We start from the raw sequence: 15,171 nt of genomic DNA, 5'->3' as shown, positions 1-15,171 counted from the left end.
GACAGGCCTGCACTGGCAGGCAGTGACCTCACACCCACGGGGAATTCACTGTGGCCTTGGCAGAGCGTAGCCCTGGGGCAGTGAGGATGGCCGATTCCCGGACTGCGTGTGTGGGACTGTTCAGTGCGTGCCTCCTCCACCACACACCCGCCAGAGACCCACGAGCAGGATCTGCAGCTGGGAGTGTGCGGACCGGGCACACTCGTGCCGAGAGAAGCGCTTCCCACAGCCTCCACTTTCACATGGGCTTTTCTCCAAAATCCATCCTCTTAAGAACGGACTTAAGAGCCAGGGCATCGTGTGGTGCCTGTGGCTCAAAGGAGTAGGGCGCCAGCCCCATATGCCGGAGGTGGCGGGTTCAAGCCCAGCCCCGGCCAACACTGCAAAAAAAAAAAAAAAAAAAAAAAGAGCCAGGGCGTCGTGCTGGTTCTCCTCCCCTGGACACAGCTTCTTAAAAAATAAAGCTGCTCCTCTCACTCAATCTGAACAGAACTCCATTAGGGTGTCAAAACTCCAAGTCTCCAATCAAACGGAAAAAACAAAGTACTAGTGTAAGCAAAGCGGCTTTTAATCAGGACTCCTTCTACCTAAATCCTTGTAGGATCTTCACCTGCCCCCGTCTGATATCCATTTCTCTGAGAGTGAAGGGCAGCACAGAAGTGAGGCATTTGGGCCCCTATTGGCTGTTGTGAATTCAGAGGTGTAGAGTGGGTGGCAGGAGTGGTGACACAGCACATCCTACTCCAGCCCTAAGACTGACAGACACTTCACCAGAAGGGTTACCCAGGGACCTGGTGCCTCTGATAGTTACAGGGTCTTTTTCCCTTTTCTTATGTGCTTCTGTTTTGAAGGAAACGTTTAGTTCCTTCAACATAAACTTGCTAACGATGAGCATTTTTAAATGTATAAGATGAAGTTTTACTACTATACTTGTATGAAAACGAGGATGTGGCAATTTGATATTCATGTCATGTGCACCTCACTAAGGAAAGCCTTAGAATAAGTTTTAAGAAAATAGGTCAATAGTTGAGGTGGGTATTTTTTCTTTTCATACATAGGAACTAAAATATAGGACCAACGAAAGTTTTCACATGCTAACATGAAAAATCTTACATTTACTAAGTTTGACTATGTTCCATACTCCAGTCTGCATGCTGCAGGGCCTTCATGCATTATGTCTTTAAATCCTCAGACCTGCCCCCCACCCCCCCACAGTAGGTAATTACTTATCTATTTCACAGATAAGGAAAAGAAGGTGCAGAGAATATAAACAACAAATGACAGGAGATGGGGTTCAAAACTAGGTCGTCAGGTTCTAGGTCCTGAATTTGTTTTTTTTTTTTTATTTGCATATATTTAATACATTTCTTAAGACTATGTTCACATATATGCATATAGGTATTTCAGCAAGAAAATAGATGTATGAAACAAATAATAGCAGGAATGGGGAAAAATTTATAAAACTATACCATCAAATCCAAGTCATAGGAAGACCATGTCTCCCTCTGAGAAGGGGTCTGCACATAAGCAGATACCCTGTGGAACATAACTTTTGGTCATGTCTCATCAAAATATACCTCAATTACAAAGTCCAGTCAGTAAATTTTCCATGTTTTTGACTTGGGGGGATTATCTGATTAACTTCTTGGTAGATAAACCCAGTATGTTAAGTGAGGTCCAGGCAAAATTCACCCTTTGTGAATCATCCTTTGTTTTCTGAAACCATCCTTCTGGCCAGCTTTTCATGATGTCTTTTTTGTTGAGCTAGATGAAAAGCTCTTATCAGAACAATACGTTGTAAAGGTCAAAATACAACTGGCTATCTGGGAATATATCTGAGAGACTTAATGTCATGAAAAATGTAAATGATGTCAACCAGCAGAATCATCACAATAATGAAGCGTCTAAGACATTAAATCAGAAAAATAATGCTCTTTCCCTTCTACAAATACTCGAAGAAAATCCACGAAAAAAAGAATACAGCAATAACTATAGGAACTGAATAATATTCAAAGGAACAGAAATTTTATCAGTGAAAATGAGGTCTGTAACGACGAGAGACACACCCAGGAAGACTAACAACACTCCGAATATTCCCAATGCAGAGGATACAAACGCACCCTCGTCTTCATCTTCCTATCACTTGGTGTGTCACAGCTACGTCTTCATTAGCATGCTCAAGTCTGGCCAGTGATTCTGACAGGCTTGCAAGGGAGACTCTACTCGAGTCTGATTTCCATTCAAATTCATGATGTCACGTGAAGCTAGATATTCCACATCCTCATCAATATCCTCCAGACTGGGGACTTGTTCTATTGCACTATCATCGTTATTGGCAGGACTCACTGGAGAGGTTGTGACAGCTTCCTAATCCTTTATTAGCTCCATCAAAGCTTGCTGATGTTGATAGGCATCAGCGCTGCTGTTGCAGAGCCTGGTAAGGCATCCGCAACTCTGAGTTTTTCAAGGCAGTGACCTCTGATTTTCTTCCCTAGTACACAGCCTGCCCTCCAGCCCTGTCTGCCGGAAGTGTCACCGTAGCCTGGATGCAGTTTGTGGGGTCTACAGGACATGGCAAGCGACCTCGGCGGTCGTCTTCAACTCGGTTCCCACATGCCTTCCCCTCTTGCCTCACGGAAGACAACAGGCGGCTTCACGTCTGGGTTCAACTCTTCTGGAAGCAAGTCCCAGCGGGACTGTGGGGCTCCGCCACGTCCTAGATACGGGTCTATCTTGTTATCACTGAGTCTGCAGATGCAGGAAGGAGTCCGGCACCCTGGGGTCTCCGTGCCCGTGCAGGCCCCCGAGCACTCTCTGAGGTGGTGGAAGGACCCATGAGGGCTGGGGGCAGCTGCTGGACCTTGCGGGGGGAGCCCCCCAGGAATGAAGGACAGCTGGGGAGAGCCTCTCATGCTGCCATCCACAGGCTGAAAGGTCCACAGGGCATCCAGAAATCCCACCGACCCACATCTGAGAAGCGTTTCCAGCAGTTGAGTTAGCGTTGGAATTCGGTTCTGTCAGGTACAGAAACCGCCACCCAGAAGCCCCAGCTCTGGCCCTGCCCCACTGTTAGCCACGCCCCCACGGCCAGCTCCCCCCACCAGCGTTAATCCCGCCCCCAGTGTCAGCTCCGCCCCAGGGTTGTGCCTGAAGTTTTTCTATTTGTGCTGAATGAATTGGAGCATGCTTTTGTTGTTTCTGAAGTACAAGCATGCCATTCCAAACATACTTTCTAGCCTAAAGGTTGAGATGCTTGTCTTATAAAAGTATCTGGAATAGAGCTATCACAGAGATTTAGGAAATATTTATTTGTTAATCTCTTCCTTTATTATAAATAAATTTATTTTATTTATAAAATAAATTCAGTGCTTATCTTGAGAGGAGACCCTTTTATGATACGTATTTTTATCATTTCAGTTGATGTTCAGATTTAGGAGTTATAAACAGCAAGATAAAATTTGCAATTCAAACACTGTAAATAGCAGGCCTTCCTGCCCAGTATGAGGCAGCAAAACAACCCAGAAGTAACCCAGGGACCCCTGGTGGGAAACTGTGATGCTCTGGAGATACAGAGGCACCCAACAATGCCAGCATCCTGCCCAACTGGACCAGGCTTTTATATATGTAAGCACCATGAAAATCACCCTAGAGAGTTTAACTTGTCAGGGAATGTTCAGAGGGACTGAAACAGCCACCTGTGTCTTTAGATTTGCAGAAGAGGAAAGTATCATGGAAAAGTTTCCACAATTGAATTCTGAGTTTTCTAGTGGTCTGCAGGCCTCCAAGGGAGCTAGATTGGAGCTGTTGATAATAATTCACTTGAGAAAAACCTCAGCAAAGAGAAGAATCTTGGCAGATGAGTTACTGCTCAGTAGCCTAGGTACTGGGGGGGGAGTCCTGAGTACAGGTTGAGGTATATTTGATCTGATCACCCCTCTTATGCTCTTTTCCATATCCACTCCATTCTCCCTATCCCTTTCCATTCAAAAAGCCCTGTCTTTACCAGTGTGTAGAACCATGGGCAGCATTCTGCAAGTACCTGGAGCCCAATGGTTTAGAAGCTCCATGAGCTACAAATGGTAAGTAGGACAGTGTCAATTGGTCAGTAGAGAAGAGGGTGGCCAGAGCTGCAGAGCACAGAGGGGAGGCCTTAGAACAATGGGTAGGAGCCCTGCTCTATCCCTGAACTTCCCATCCCTTGTGAGTCTTTAGAAGGACCTGTTAGGGAGGTGGCTCCTATGATAAGCCTGTTAAGCAAGGCAGTGCAGTAACAATGAGACATTTAGATTTATGGTGTTTATTTAAATGTTACACATTTTCACTAACCAGTAGGCAAACCCAAGAGAAATTTGTATTTCATATTCATTTCAACAGGACTTGCTGAAGACATGCTGCTAGAACACATGATGACATGGAACTTTTAGGTAAAGCACTGAGAGAGACAGAGGAAAGTGTCTGGGAGCTCCACAGTCTACTACCAACCTGCACACGAGGTCAGGTTCATGCCTATAGAACATGAAACTATGCAGCTCAGCATTAAGTGGAAAAAAACAAACAAAAACAGTTGGGATCCAGAACTGTTTAGGCATGCATGCTTCCTTCTAGAATTCTTCCCCAAAAGAATACAAAATTGCTCCAAGATAACAATCATTTATCAGCTGAAGTCTGCATCCCCTAACTGTGTGACAGTGTAGCTCTGCAGAGGTCCCACCTAACTCTTAACCACTATGGTGCTCTGCTAAAAGTTATTCCAGAATATGGCACTTTCCCCCTTATTTAAATTTTCTCTTTGCTTCTGCATAAGCTATTTCCTTTTCCTCAGGGAGAATTTATTGAAAAATTATCTTTAAGCAAGAAGGCAAAGAAAATCAATTGTTTATAACTAAAAGCCACACCTTTATGTGTCTTTCAACCCAATTCACATGGTGTTATGCTCGAGCAGCCTTCCCGAGTAAGGGGCATCACCCCTCATGGGCGCTGATGCTGGATTTTGTGCATCTTGCTTCATTTTTCTCCCAGTCTACACCAGGAGCTGAATCACTATTATAGTGGAATAGCTGTAGAGCTCTGTATATACAACTGTGTAGGCTGGCGTATCACCATGAGATGTTCTGCAGTCATATAGTGCTCCTCTCCAAGGAACCAGTAGTTCAGGATTACCTTAGGCCACTCTTCTCATTTAAGTTAGGAAAGGGACATTGCTTTAGATCTGAACTAGGAAAAAAAATAATTTATGTACCTACTGAACTTGGCATTTGCTTCAGTGCCAGCAGACATATTGATCTAGACTGCTGTATAAGATAAACAATCAGCTTTGCTCTATTGTTGGTCCATATGGCTCCAATTTTAATGGACATCAAGATCTTAATACATTGAAATTAAATGAGATTTGATTATGAAGAACGTCTAGATCAGTGGTTCTCAACCTTCCTAATGCTGCAATCCTTTAAGACAATTCCTCATGTTGTGGTGACCCCCAATCATAAAATTATTTTTGTTGCTACTTCATAACTGTAATTTTGCTACTGTTATGAATCATAATGTAAATATATGATATGCAGGATGCATTCAGGCGACCCCTATGAAAGGGTTGTTCAACCCCCGAAGGGGTCGTGACCCACAAGCTGAGAACCGCTGGTCTAGATCATTATTATAAGCAAAAAGGATTTAAATGGACTGTGCTAATGTTCACAATATAAATTTACTAATTGTCTTTCTGTGGCAAGTATCATTACAATAATAGGCACTTATAGTTATATTATATGGTCCATAAGCATTAGGAAATTTGATCTTAAAATAATGTGGGGAAACATCAATGCTACTCTAAATGTATCAGCCCTCGTAAGTGCTTTGAAGATGAAAAATACATTCATTGGCCAAGTAGAATCTTTCAAATCCCCTACTAATGGGAAAAATGGCTTTCTCTATCTTTTGAATTGGACTTCACAGAGCAGCTTTTAAAAGATTGAACAATAAACTTACCATAAAACATAACATCCATGTTATCACTAATACTAATCGCAATGAATAGGCTTTTGAATTGTGATCCCTTCATTTCATAAAAAGTGACTTTTTATAATTCATATAATAGTATTTACTCCTTATGTGTCAGGATGTTCCTCATAATTAAAAATGTGTATGATCTAAAGACTTTATTGTTCTATAAAGACTATCTACATATAAAATGTATACTCAGATATTTTCTAGGATGGTTTGTGTTTCATTTGAGGGAACAAGAGAGGGTTAGGTCATTTTTGTTCTTAATTTATTGAAGCCACTACCTCATACTTCCACCTGATTTTGAATGCCTAAGTGGCTTGTATTTGCTAATACAAGATACCGCCTGTCAGTAATCAGAGTTAGAATTTCTGGGTCTATTCCTTAGTGCAAAACTCTCATGCTATGTGGCTTATCTAACTTTCTTATCTCTTTAAACTAAAGACATTCATTTCATTGCTACTCTTTTTTTTTAACTTATTTTTTCTTTATTAAATCACAACTGTGTCCATTAATGCATTTATAGGGTATCATGTGCTGAATTGATAAACAGTATGGGAAGCTTACATCGAACTGATTAATGTAACCATCACCTCGCTTGCTTATTTTTGTGGTATTTTTTGGTATTTTTATACTCTATTCTTAATACTTTTGAAATGTACCATTGTATATGCACCATTTCATTGCTACTCTTAAAAAGCACTGGAACAGGCTTGGCGGCTAAAGCTCAGAGGCTAGGGCCCCAGCCACATACACCAGAGCTGCACTCTACCCAGGGCAACAGCTTGAGGCTCTGTCTAAAAAAAAAGCACTGGAATGCCATAATAGACACTGGAGTATCTATTTAACTAGGAATAGTTCAACATGCCACTACATTACAATAGCATCCAGCCCATGGAACACAAATTTGCAGACTATGTATAAATAAAGGTTTTTCTCTCCCATCTCCACTTCTTTGTAACATAAATATAAAGTTAATTGAGGGTAAATATAACTTAGATTGTAGGAAGAGTAGTAAATACTTTACTACTTAAAATATAAAGTTTATATTTTTACTTTACTATTATAAATATAAAGTTAATTGAGGGTAAATATAACTTAGATTGTAGGAAGAGTAGTAATTAACATTTCTACATACTAATAACTAATAATTACTCAATTATTACTACTCTTCCTACAATCTAAGTTATATTTACCCTCAATTAACTTTGTATTTATGTTACAAAGAAGTGGAGATTGTTAATGCAACTCAATTTATCATAAATTATTTTGCCAAATACTTTCTGAATATATTCATTCATTGAACATTTATTGATGGTATACTAGGTAACAATCACAGTTCTAGGGAGTAGGTATACAGACATAAAACCTACTATTCTGTTTTTGCTCTCAAAAAGTGTTTTTCATTTTTTTTTAACCAAAAAGCTTTAATGTACAGGTTAGGTGCATTGACAGAGGAATATACAAAGCCTGAAGTGAAAGTAGGAAAGCTACTTAAATGAAGTAGGGCATCAAAAAACAAGAATTCTCCAAGTAGGATACATCTGACCAAGACTCAGTCAGAGTATGTGTATTTTAGAGAATCGGAACAATATGTGAAAAGATGCAAGGCATGACAAACCAACAAAAATTTGATCTTAGTAGGATAATAGTATGCAAAGGAGGTCATCATAATAGATGGTAAGGACAGACTTAGGGAAGATATGATCAGCAAAGACTTTGCCACGTTAATGAGTTTGGATTTTACTCTAAGGAAAAAGGACATACCTTGTGAGTGAAGAACGTGATAAGGTATGTTTTTTAGTTTTGCTTCTGAAATTATCATGATGAATGGATTGGTTATTATAAGATACTATACCAAAAATAAAGACTTGTCCCAAGGCAGTGACATGGACATTAAAGTGGAAAAGACTTGATAAGAAGAGTTCATGGCCTTTGGATGAAAGCAGTAAAGGAAAGGATGGATTATTTTAGTTACAGGTTTGGGTGATTGTGGGGGATCCTGATATTATTCATAATTACAGAGAATATTTATAAGAGCAATTGTGATGTGAAATGCTGAGTATAAACACGTAAATATATGATTCTTGTGAACTATCTAATGACTTCTAATTTTAAATATAGGACTGGAGTTAAGTAGAGTTATCTGAGCTAGAAATATGCATTTTAAAATCTCTGACATATGTAGATCTGAATATAATTATCCAGGGAGATTGTATAGAGAGAAAGGAACAAAAAAAGAATATGGAAAGATAAGCTCTAGAGAGCACCAACCATTTAGCTGTCTTCAGAGGACAACCTAAATGTATAAACTGAGAAATGGCTGGAGTGGAAAGAGGGAAGCTGGGGAGTCATGTCTGTCCATGGGAACCAACTGAGGAAAATTTTCAAAATTCAAGAAGTAATCAAATTAGGTAAACACTCTACATCAGGCGTCCTCAAACTTTTTCAACAGGAGGCCAATTCACTGTCCCTTAGACTGTTGGAGGGCCGGACTATGGTTTAAAAAAAAAAAATACTATGAACAAATTCCTATGCACACTGCACATATCTTATTTTGAAGTAAAAAAGCAAAATGGAAACAAATACAATCACACCGCCTCATGTGGCCCACGGGCCGCAGTTTGAGGACCCCTGCTCTAGAAAGACATTGCCAAAGAGGTAACATCTTGTTATAACCTCTTTAAGTATGTTCAACAGTAGTATGATAGGATAAAGGTTGGAGTTGGTGGAGAAGTAGATAAAGAGCAAAATAGAGAAGGCTGAAAATGGATAATGCGTCCTGGAAGTTTTACAAGTGCAAGGTGGGGTATGATTTCCAATCGATATGTAGTCTCCCTCCTCTAAACAACTACCAAAATTGATAAATGAAAGTAAAGTCTCAGGTTAAAAAGTTAATGTACACAAATTAGTAACATTTCTACATACTAATAACAGCCAAGTTGAGAATCAAATCAGGAACTCAGTATCACTTATGGTAGATGCAAAAATAATAAAATACCTAGGAATATACTCATGCAGGGAGGTGAAAGATCTCTACAAGGAGAAAAGCAAAACACCCATGAAAGATATTGTTGACGGCACAAATAGAAAAACAGCCCGTGCTCATGGATGGGAAGAATCAATATTATTAAAATGCCCATACTGCTCAAAATGATTTACAAATTAAATGCAATTCCCATCAATATATCAAATTTTTTATGGAATTAGAAAAAAACAATCCTAGGGGTGGGGCCTTGGTGTGTGCCACACCTTCTGGGGGCAAGACATGATTGCAAGAGGGACTTTACCTAACAAATGCAATCAGTGTAACCTGGCTTATTGTACCCTCCATGAATCCCCAACAATAAAAAAAAAAAAAGAAAAGAAAAAAACAATCCTAAATTTTATATGAAATCATAAAAGTATCTGAATAATCAAATCATTCTACTAAACAAACAGAATAAATCTAAAGGCATCATATTATTTAACTTAAAATTGTACTACAAGTCTATACCAGTACCAAAAAAGCATGGTGCTGGTATATAAATAGAAACGTAAATCAATGGAACAGAATACAGAACCCAGAAAAAAACTATTTACCTATAACCAACTGATCTTCAGCAAAGCATACACAAACACACACTAGGGAAAGGCTGCCTTATTCATTAAATGGTACTGGGAAAATTGGAGAGCCACCTGAAGAAGAATGAAACTGGATCCCTCTGTCTCCCCACATACAAAAATTAACTCAAGGTGGATTAAAGACTTAAATTAAGACCTGACATTGTCAAAGTTCTAGAAGAAAACATAGGAAAAACTCTTCTGGATATTGGGCTAGACAAAGACTAAGACCCCGAGTTAAATACAACAATAATAAAAATAAATAAATAAGACTTAAATTAAAAACTTCTGCCCAGGAAAATAAGTAATCGGCAGAATAAATAGACAACCCACAGAATGGAAGAAAATATTCACAAACTGTACTTCTGACAAAGGGCTAATACCCAGAATCTACAAGGAACTCAAACAAAGTAGCAAGAAAAAGCAATAATCCCATTAAAAAGTGGGCAAAAAATGAACAGACATTTTTAACAAGAAGACATACAAATGGCTGACAAACATGGAAGAAAGCATGTCATTAATCATCAGGGAAATATAAATAAAAGCACAATGGGATACCACCTTACTTCTTTCAGAATGGCTTTATTAAAAAGTCAAAGAACAACAGATTTTGGCAGAGATGTGGTAAACAAGGAATGCTTATGCATTGTTAGTGGGAATGTACATTAGTGTAACCCCAGTGGAAAACAGTACGGAAATTCCTCGAAGAGCTAAAAGCAGATCAAGCAACAAACAAAATAGATAAAACATATGTGACCTCAGGATACTTATATTTTAGTGCATAGAGGGGAAACTGCAATAAACAAAACAAATAAGTAAAATATATGTTGGTGGTAAAGACCTCCGGGAAACAGTTGAGCAGGGAAGGGGCACCAGATATTTTTTGTTTTGTTTTGTTTTGCTTTTAGGGGAGGATGAGGATGACATACGGAACAGGATAGACAATGAGGGCCTCACTAAGATGATAACATTTGAGTAAAGACTTAGAATGTCTGAGGAATTAAGCTATGGAGATAACAGGAGAACGAAAACAGCAAACCATTATGAGGTGTGTGAGTGCCTGGCATTTTCTAGGAACAGAAAGGAAACCAACGTGGGTTAAAAAATTTTTAAAAGCAGAAAGCAGTGAAAGGTCACGCCATGAGGTATAGGGAAGAGAGGGTCCAGTGGGATCTGGGCCATTGTAAGAACTGTGTTGAGCAATTTCTAATAGGATAAATGGATTCTGCAGTTCTGGGGAACATTAAACAATCTTAAAATATAATGAATCCTAGTTCAATTCAAGTTGTGAGAAGAGAGGGGAAAAGAGAGAGAGGGGGAGGAGGGAGAGGGAAGAGGAGGGAGGGAGAAGAAAATAAATTATTTATTGATCATAATTATCTTTTTACTATCCATATTATTGGGGTAGCTTTTAGTTACCTTCCTTACTATTACTGAAGTAGTCTTTTCAACTGGAGTTTATAAATTTGTTCACAGAAGGAGTAAAGAAAATGGGTAGTTAGGTAAAAAGGTTCTGAAACCACTAACTCAATGGTAGCCTCACCTATAAGAACACGTATATGATTTTGTGTAGTATGAAGTCACAGGCCTGGAAACCTTGGTGTTTATTCTTACTAAGCTGTTAATTACCACTTCACTATTCTGGATCTTAGTCTTACCACCTATAAAATAAGCAGTGGAATAGACAATAGCTATAACTATCTTTGTAAGCAGATCTATGAAAATCAGCTGCCATGGATAGAATGGAGTTCAGCTTCTAACAAGATCCCTGCTCAGAAATCCCTCAGGGTTACCTTACCCAGAGATGTCAATTACACCCCCACTCCTCCACTGTTGTGTCCCATGGCCATTATAAATGGATCACAGTACTTACCCTATTGGGTCAGAACTTAGGGTCAGAGTCATTTATTTTTCCCTACAGCGTCTTAGGCAATCGTAACCAAATGATTAGAGATGGCACTTAAGTTGAAAACAATTCACTACCTTATTGTTAGGGGAATGGCTATACCAAAAGTAATAGTTCCTAGTAGAGCCAAGAAGAGCACTTATATCCTGTCAGCCAATTTCTCCCATCTCTAAAGCTTTCTAGCATGTCATCTGTTGATCAGCATAAAGTAGTTGCTGGTACCCTGGGCATAACTGAAATGGATCAATGAGCTTTTCAGTCAAAGAGGTCTGAATGTATAGAATTCATTTTCCATCTTTATGAAGTCTGCCTCTGTCCCGAAAGAAGAGATTTCTGTAAAAGTAACAAACTAAGACATTCAACCATGAGAAGTGACTTGGTGATCTCTGTCCTCCCACACACTCATTTTCTTATTGCCAAAGTCTCTTAAGAGCTTACACCAAGAAATCTGTATTTGTTTCAGTTCTGATGGAAAGCCCTAATGATGTCGTTAGATAACTGTGATGAATTTTAATCTGATGACAGCTTGTGACCCACAAATTACTGTTTAAAATTAAAATCCATTTAAAATGAAACTGGCAAGACAGCTACAATTTGCTGTGATAAAACACCTATGGAAAGCACTATATTAAATATGGACACGATTAATTTCTATATAGCATCTCGCAACTAAGATATAATAAATATCTTCAATGCATTGCTTTATTAAATTAAAATTGGTTGAATAATCTTTTTTGAGATATAAAGATTTTTATTTATATAAATAAAGATTTAAATAAATATACAAAGATTTTATTTATATAAAGATATAAAGATTTATTTGAAATAAATCTTCTATTTATTTATTATTATTATTTTTTGAGACAGAGTCTCACTATGTCATGCTCAGTAGAGTGCCGTTGTGTCACAGCTCACAGCAACCTCAAACTCTAGGGCTTAAGCGATTCTCTTGCCTCAGCCTCACAAGTAGCTGAGACTACAGGTGCCCACCACAACACCTGGCTATTTTTTCTTGTTGTTGTTGCAGTTGTCATTGTTGTTTAGCTGGCTCAGGCCAGGTTTGAACCTGCCAGCCTCAGTGTATGTGGCCAGCGCTATAACTGCTGTGCTATAGGAGCCAAGCTGTGTCTTTATTTTTGAAAATTAACAAGTCAAAGTAGAGATGGACTAGGTGGGCTTTGCTAATACACCCTTTGGCAGAGTTCCAGGTATAATCTATGTCTGTAGACTTCTAGGTTTCCCTCTTTGGTGAACAAAAATCCTCTATTTTCCTCATCTTAAATGTGTATCTACAATAATTTTCAGAATGCTTTCTGTATGCTTAAGTTTATTTATAACTGTTAAGCCATAATTACTCAAAATGTAATCTTTACAATTTTTTGCATATTAGTTTTTAAAACTATCCTACACTGATGTTCTTGGTAGACCAGCCAACCCATTACTAAAGTTGATGAGAATTGAGATTCGGGGTGGAGGGGGAGCAATGGATATTTGTATTAGTGCTTTCATTAAAGAGTAATGAATATGAAACTCAACCCAATGCATGTGTTTTCATCCTGTATTTCAACATTAGAGAATTGTGTGTAGTAACGAAAGAATTCACTACAGCTGTTTGCCAAAAAAAATTAATGACTAAGTCTCAGCTATTTTCTGATTTCAAAGATACCAAAGAACTATGGACAACTATACTATACTATAACACCATAATTATAACAATTAACATACGAACTTAATTAGAACTTTAAGACTATTTACGTTATTTACTCAAAATATTCACAATACATTTAAATAGCATGAGCTAGAATAAAAAAGCAACATATTGCAGCCCATTATTGCACATATAAAAATAAATCACCCACTCTTTTTTGTAAAGACTGTGATTTCACAACAATTATTCTTACTCATTACCCTTGGAACATAGTAGACACTCAGTAAATGGTAGCTGAAGGAATGAGTAAGTGTGATTGGATGAGAAGCGAACTCAAGGAAAATGCCTAGTTTTTGATTGCTACAGGACCATGGCGTGGACAAGGCTGTCGTAGTAGGTTTTCTAAAATCTCTCTGCCATATTTTATTTTGGATCATGGTAGTATTAAATGGTAACGGATTTAATCCAGCAAATCTCTGCGTTACACAAAGGTATTGTGCACCCCAGTAGCAGCAATATCACATACAACACTCCCCAGGTATTTCCTGAGGTTTCCTTCCATATGAGACTCGATATTGGTTCTGGTAACAGATCTATTTATATTTCGGAGTAGCCTCCCTACTACTTTTGGTCAGACTTGATCAAATATATCCCAGGGTCGGTGCCTACTCCAGGGTTGTCGGCTTTGAAATGGTAATTGGGTTTTTATTCTGCCCCTGCGGACGCTGGCCATGGTGCTGAAAAGGAAAGAAGATTCTATTTGAACCCTTTCCTTTCTCTTATTGGTTTAGAAAATCCGAGTGACAAGAGCGGGGGGCCAAAGGAGCCTGGAGCAGCATCCTGAATGTAAGCCCTGCAGTCCGATCTTTGGGGAGGAGAAGTGCCCGATTAGGTTACGGCGACTGCCTCCCCGCCGCCGCAGTGGGAAAGGTGACATCCAATAGGAGGTCTCGGCCCGCTTCTGAAAAACGGGCAGTTAGGGGCACAGCCTAGAGAGTCCTGCTGCAGGGGAGGGAAAGAGGGAAGCAAACCTGTTTTCGTATTGAAAATGTGCACTGTTATTTGCACAAGGTAAAGAAAAATCAAGAGCTAATTTTAGCGTAAGTTTTCAGCCTCAGTCTCCCAACAGGTGCAGAGTCCCTCACCCCTCCCTGGCAGGTGCTGCTCCGCTGGCCTTTCTAGAGATTCCTTCCCAGGCAAGCTTTTCCTCGAGTCCTTCAGCGCGTGCCGCTGCCTGTTTCACCCACAGCTCCAGCTGGGCGCCGGCAGCCCCTTACCTGCGGCGTGCAGATGCAGGAGCAGGCACAGAGCAGGGAAGCACACTGCTCTCCGCATGGTGTCTGCATGGAGAGGCCAGGAGAAACTCCGCGGCAACCCCACTTCGGGCAAAGTGCTACCAGAAAGAGCCACCGCCAAGGGGTTTCTGGTCTCTAGATCCGTTCGCAGGTCCTCGGCGGGGGGTTGCAGAGCGGTCTGTGGCGCCTGGCAGAAAACGGCACCAGCTCCACCTCCCTAAGACGCGGCCAGGAGGATGCGGGTGCGGGGACAGACGCCGGGCGGGGCCGAGGCGCTCCGAGGAGGCGGCGAAGGCTCGGCCTCCTGATGCCCAGCAGCCGCGCGGGGACCGCGGGGCGGACTCGGCGCCAGCCCAAGCCCAGCGCGCGCAGCCAGCGCGGCGCGCAGCAGCCGGACGCGCGCCGCGACTGAGCATGCCCAGCGCCGGCCCCCGCACTCCGACAGGCAAAGCGAGATTCCACTTCTCCGGGTCTTCCCGGCGACTGCCAGGGGAGCAGCTCCGCCGCCGGGGACAGCTGAGGGCGGTTATTAAGGACAGAGAGTCCAACAAAAATCCGGGGGCGAGGCGGAGTGGAGTGGGACTGGATGGGGGCCATGGCTTCACCCTGCTCCTTCCCCAAATCTTGGTTTGCACTCACTGCTGGGAACTGCTGGGAACTGACCTTTGCAGATTGCCCAGCTTCCTTCGCCTCGCCCGCAGAAATACAGGTGTTTCCACTGC

At 40.6% G+C, this 15,171-nt stretch overlaps 1 protein-coding gene across 2 annotated transcripts in view; it reads right to left on the bottom strand.

Annotated features, from left to right (window-relative positions):
• Window positions 1–14,735, bottom strand: part of PTPRR (protein tyrosine phosphatase receptor type R) — a 335,309-nt gene extending 320,574 nt beyond the window's left edge. For both annotated transcript variants that reach the window (XM_053583630.1, XM_053583629.1), the window contains exon 1: window positions 14,432–14,735. In XM_053583630.1, coding sequence (XP_053439605.1) covers window positions 14,432–14,489 — 58 coding nt within the window. In that variant the 5' untranslated portion in view covers window positions 14,490–14,735. The remainder of the gene's footprint in view (window positions 1–14,431) is intronic.
• Window positions 14,736–15,171: the final 436 nt, after the last annotated feature.

This window comes from Nycticebus coucang, chromosome 3 (assembly GCF_027406575.1).
Source record: "Nycticebus coucang isolate mNycCou1 chromosome 3, mNycCou1.pri, whole genome shotgun sequence".
NCBI lineage: Eukaryota > Metazoa > Chordata > Mammalia > Primates > Lorisidae > Nycticebus > Nycticebus coucang.
This window is presented reverse-complemented; position numbering and strand designations above follow the sequence as displayed.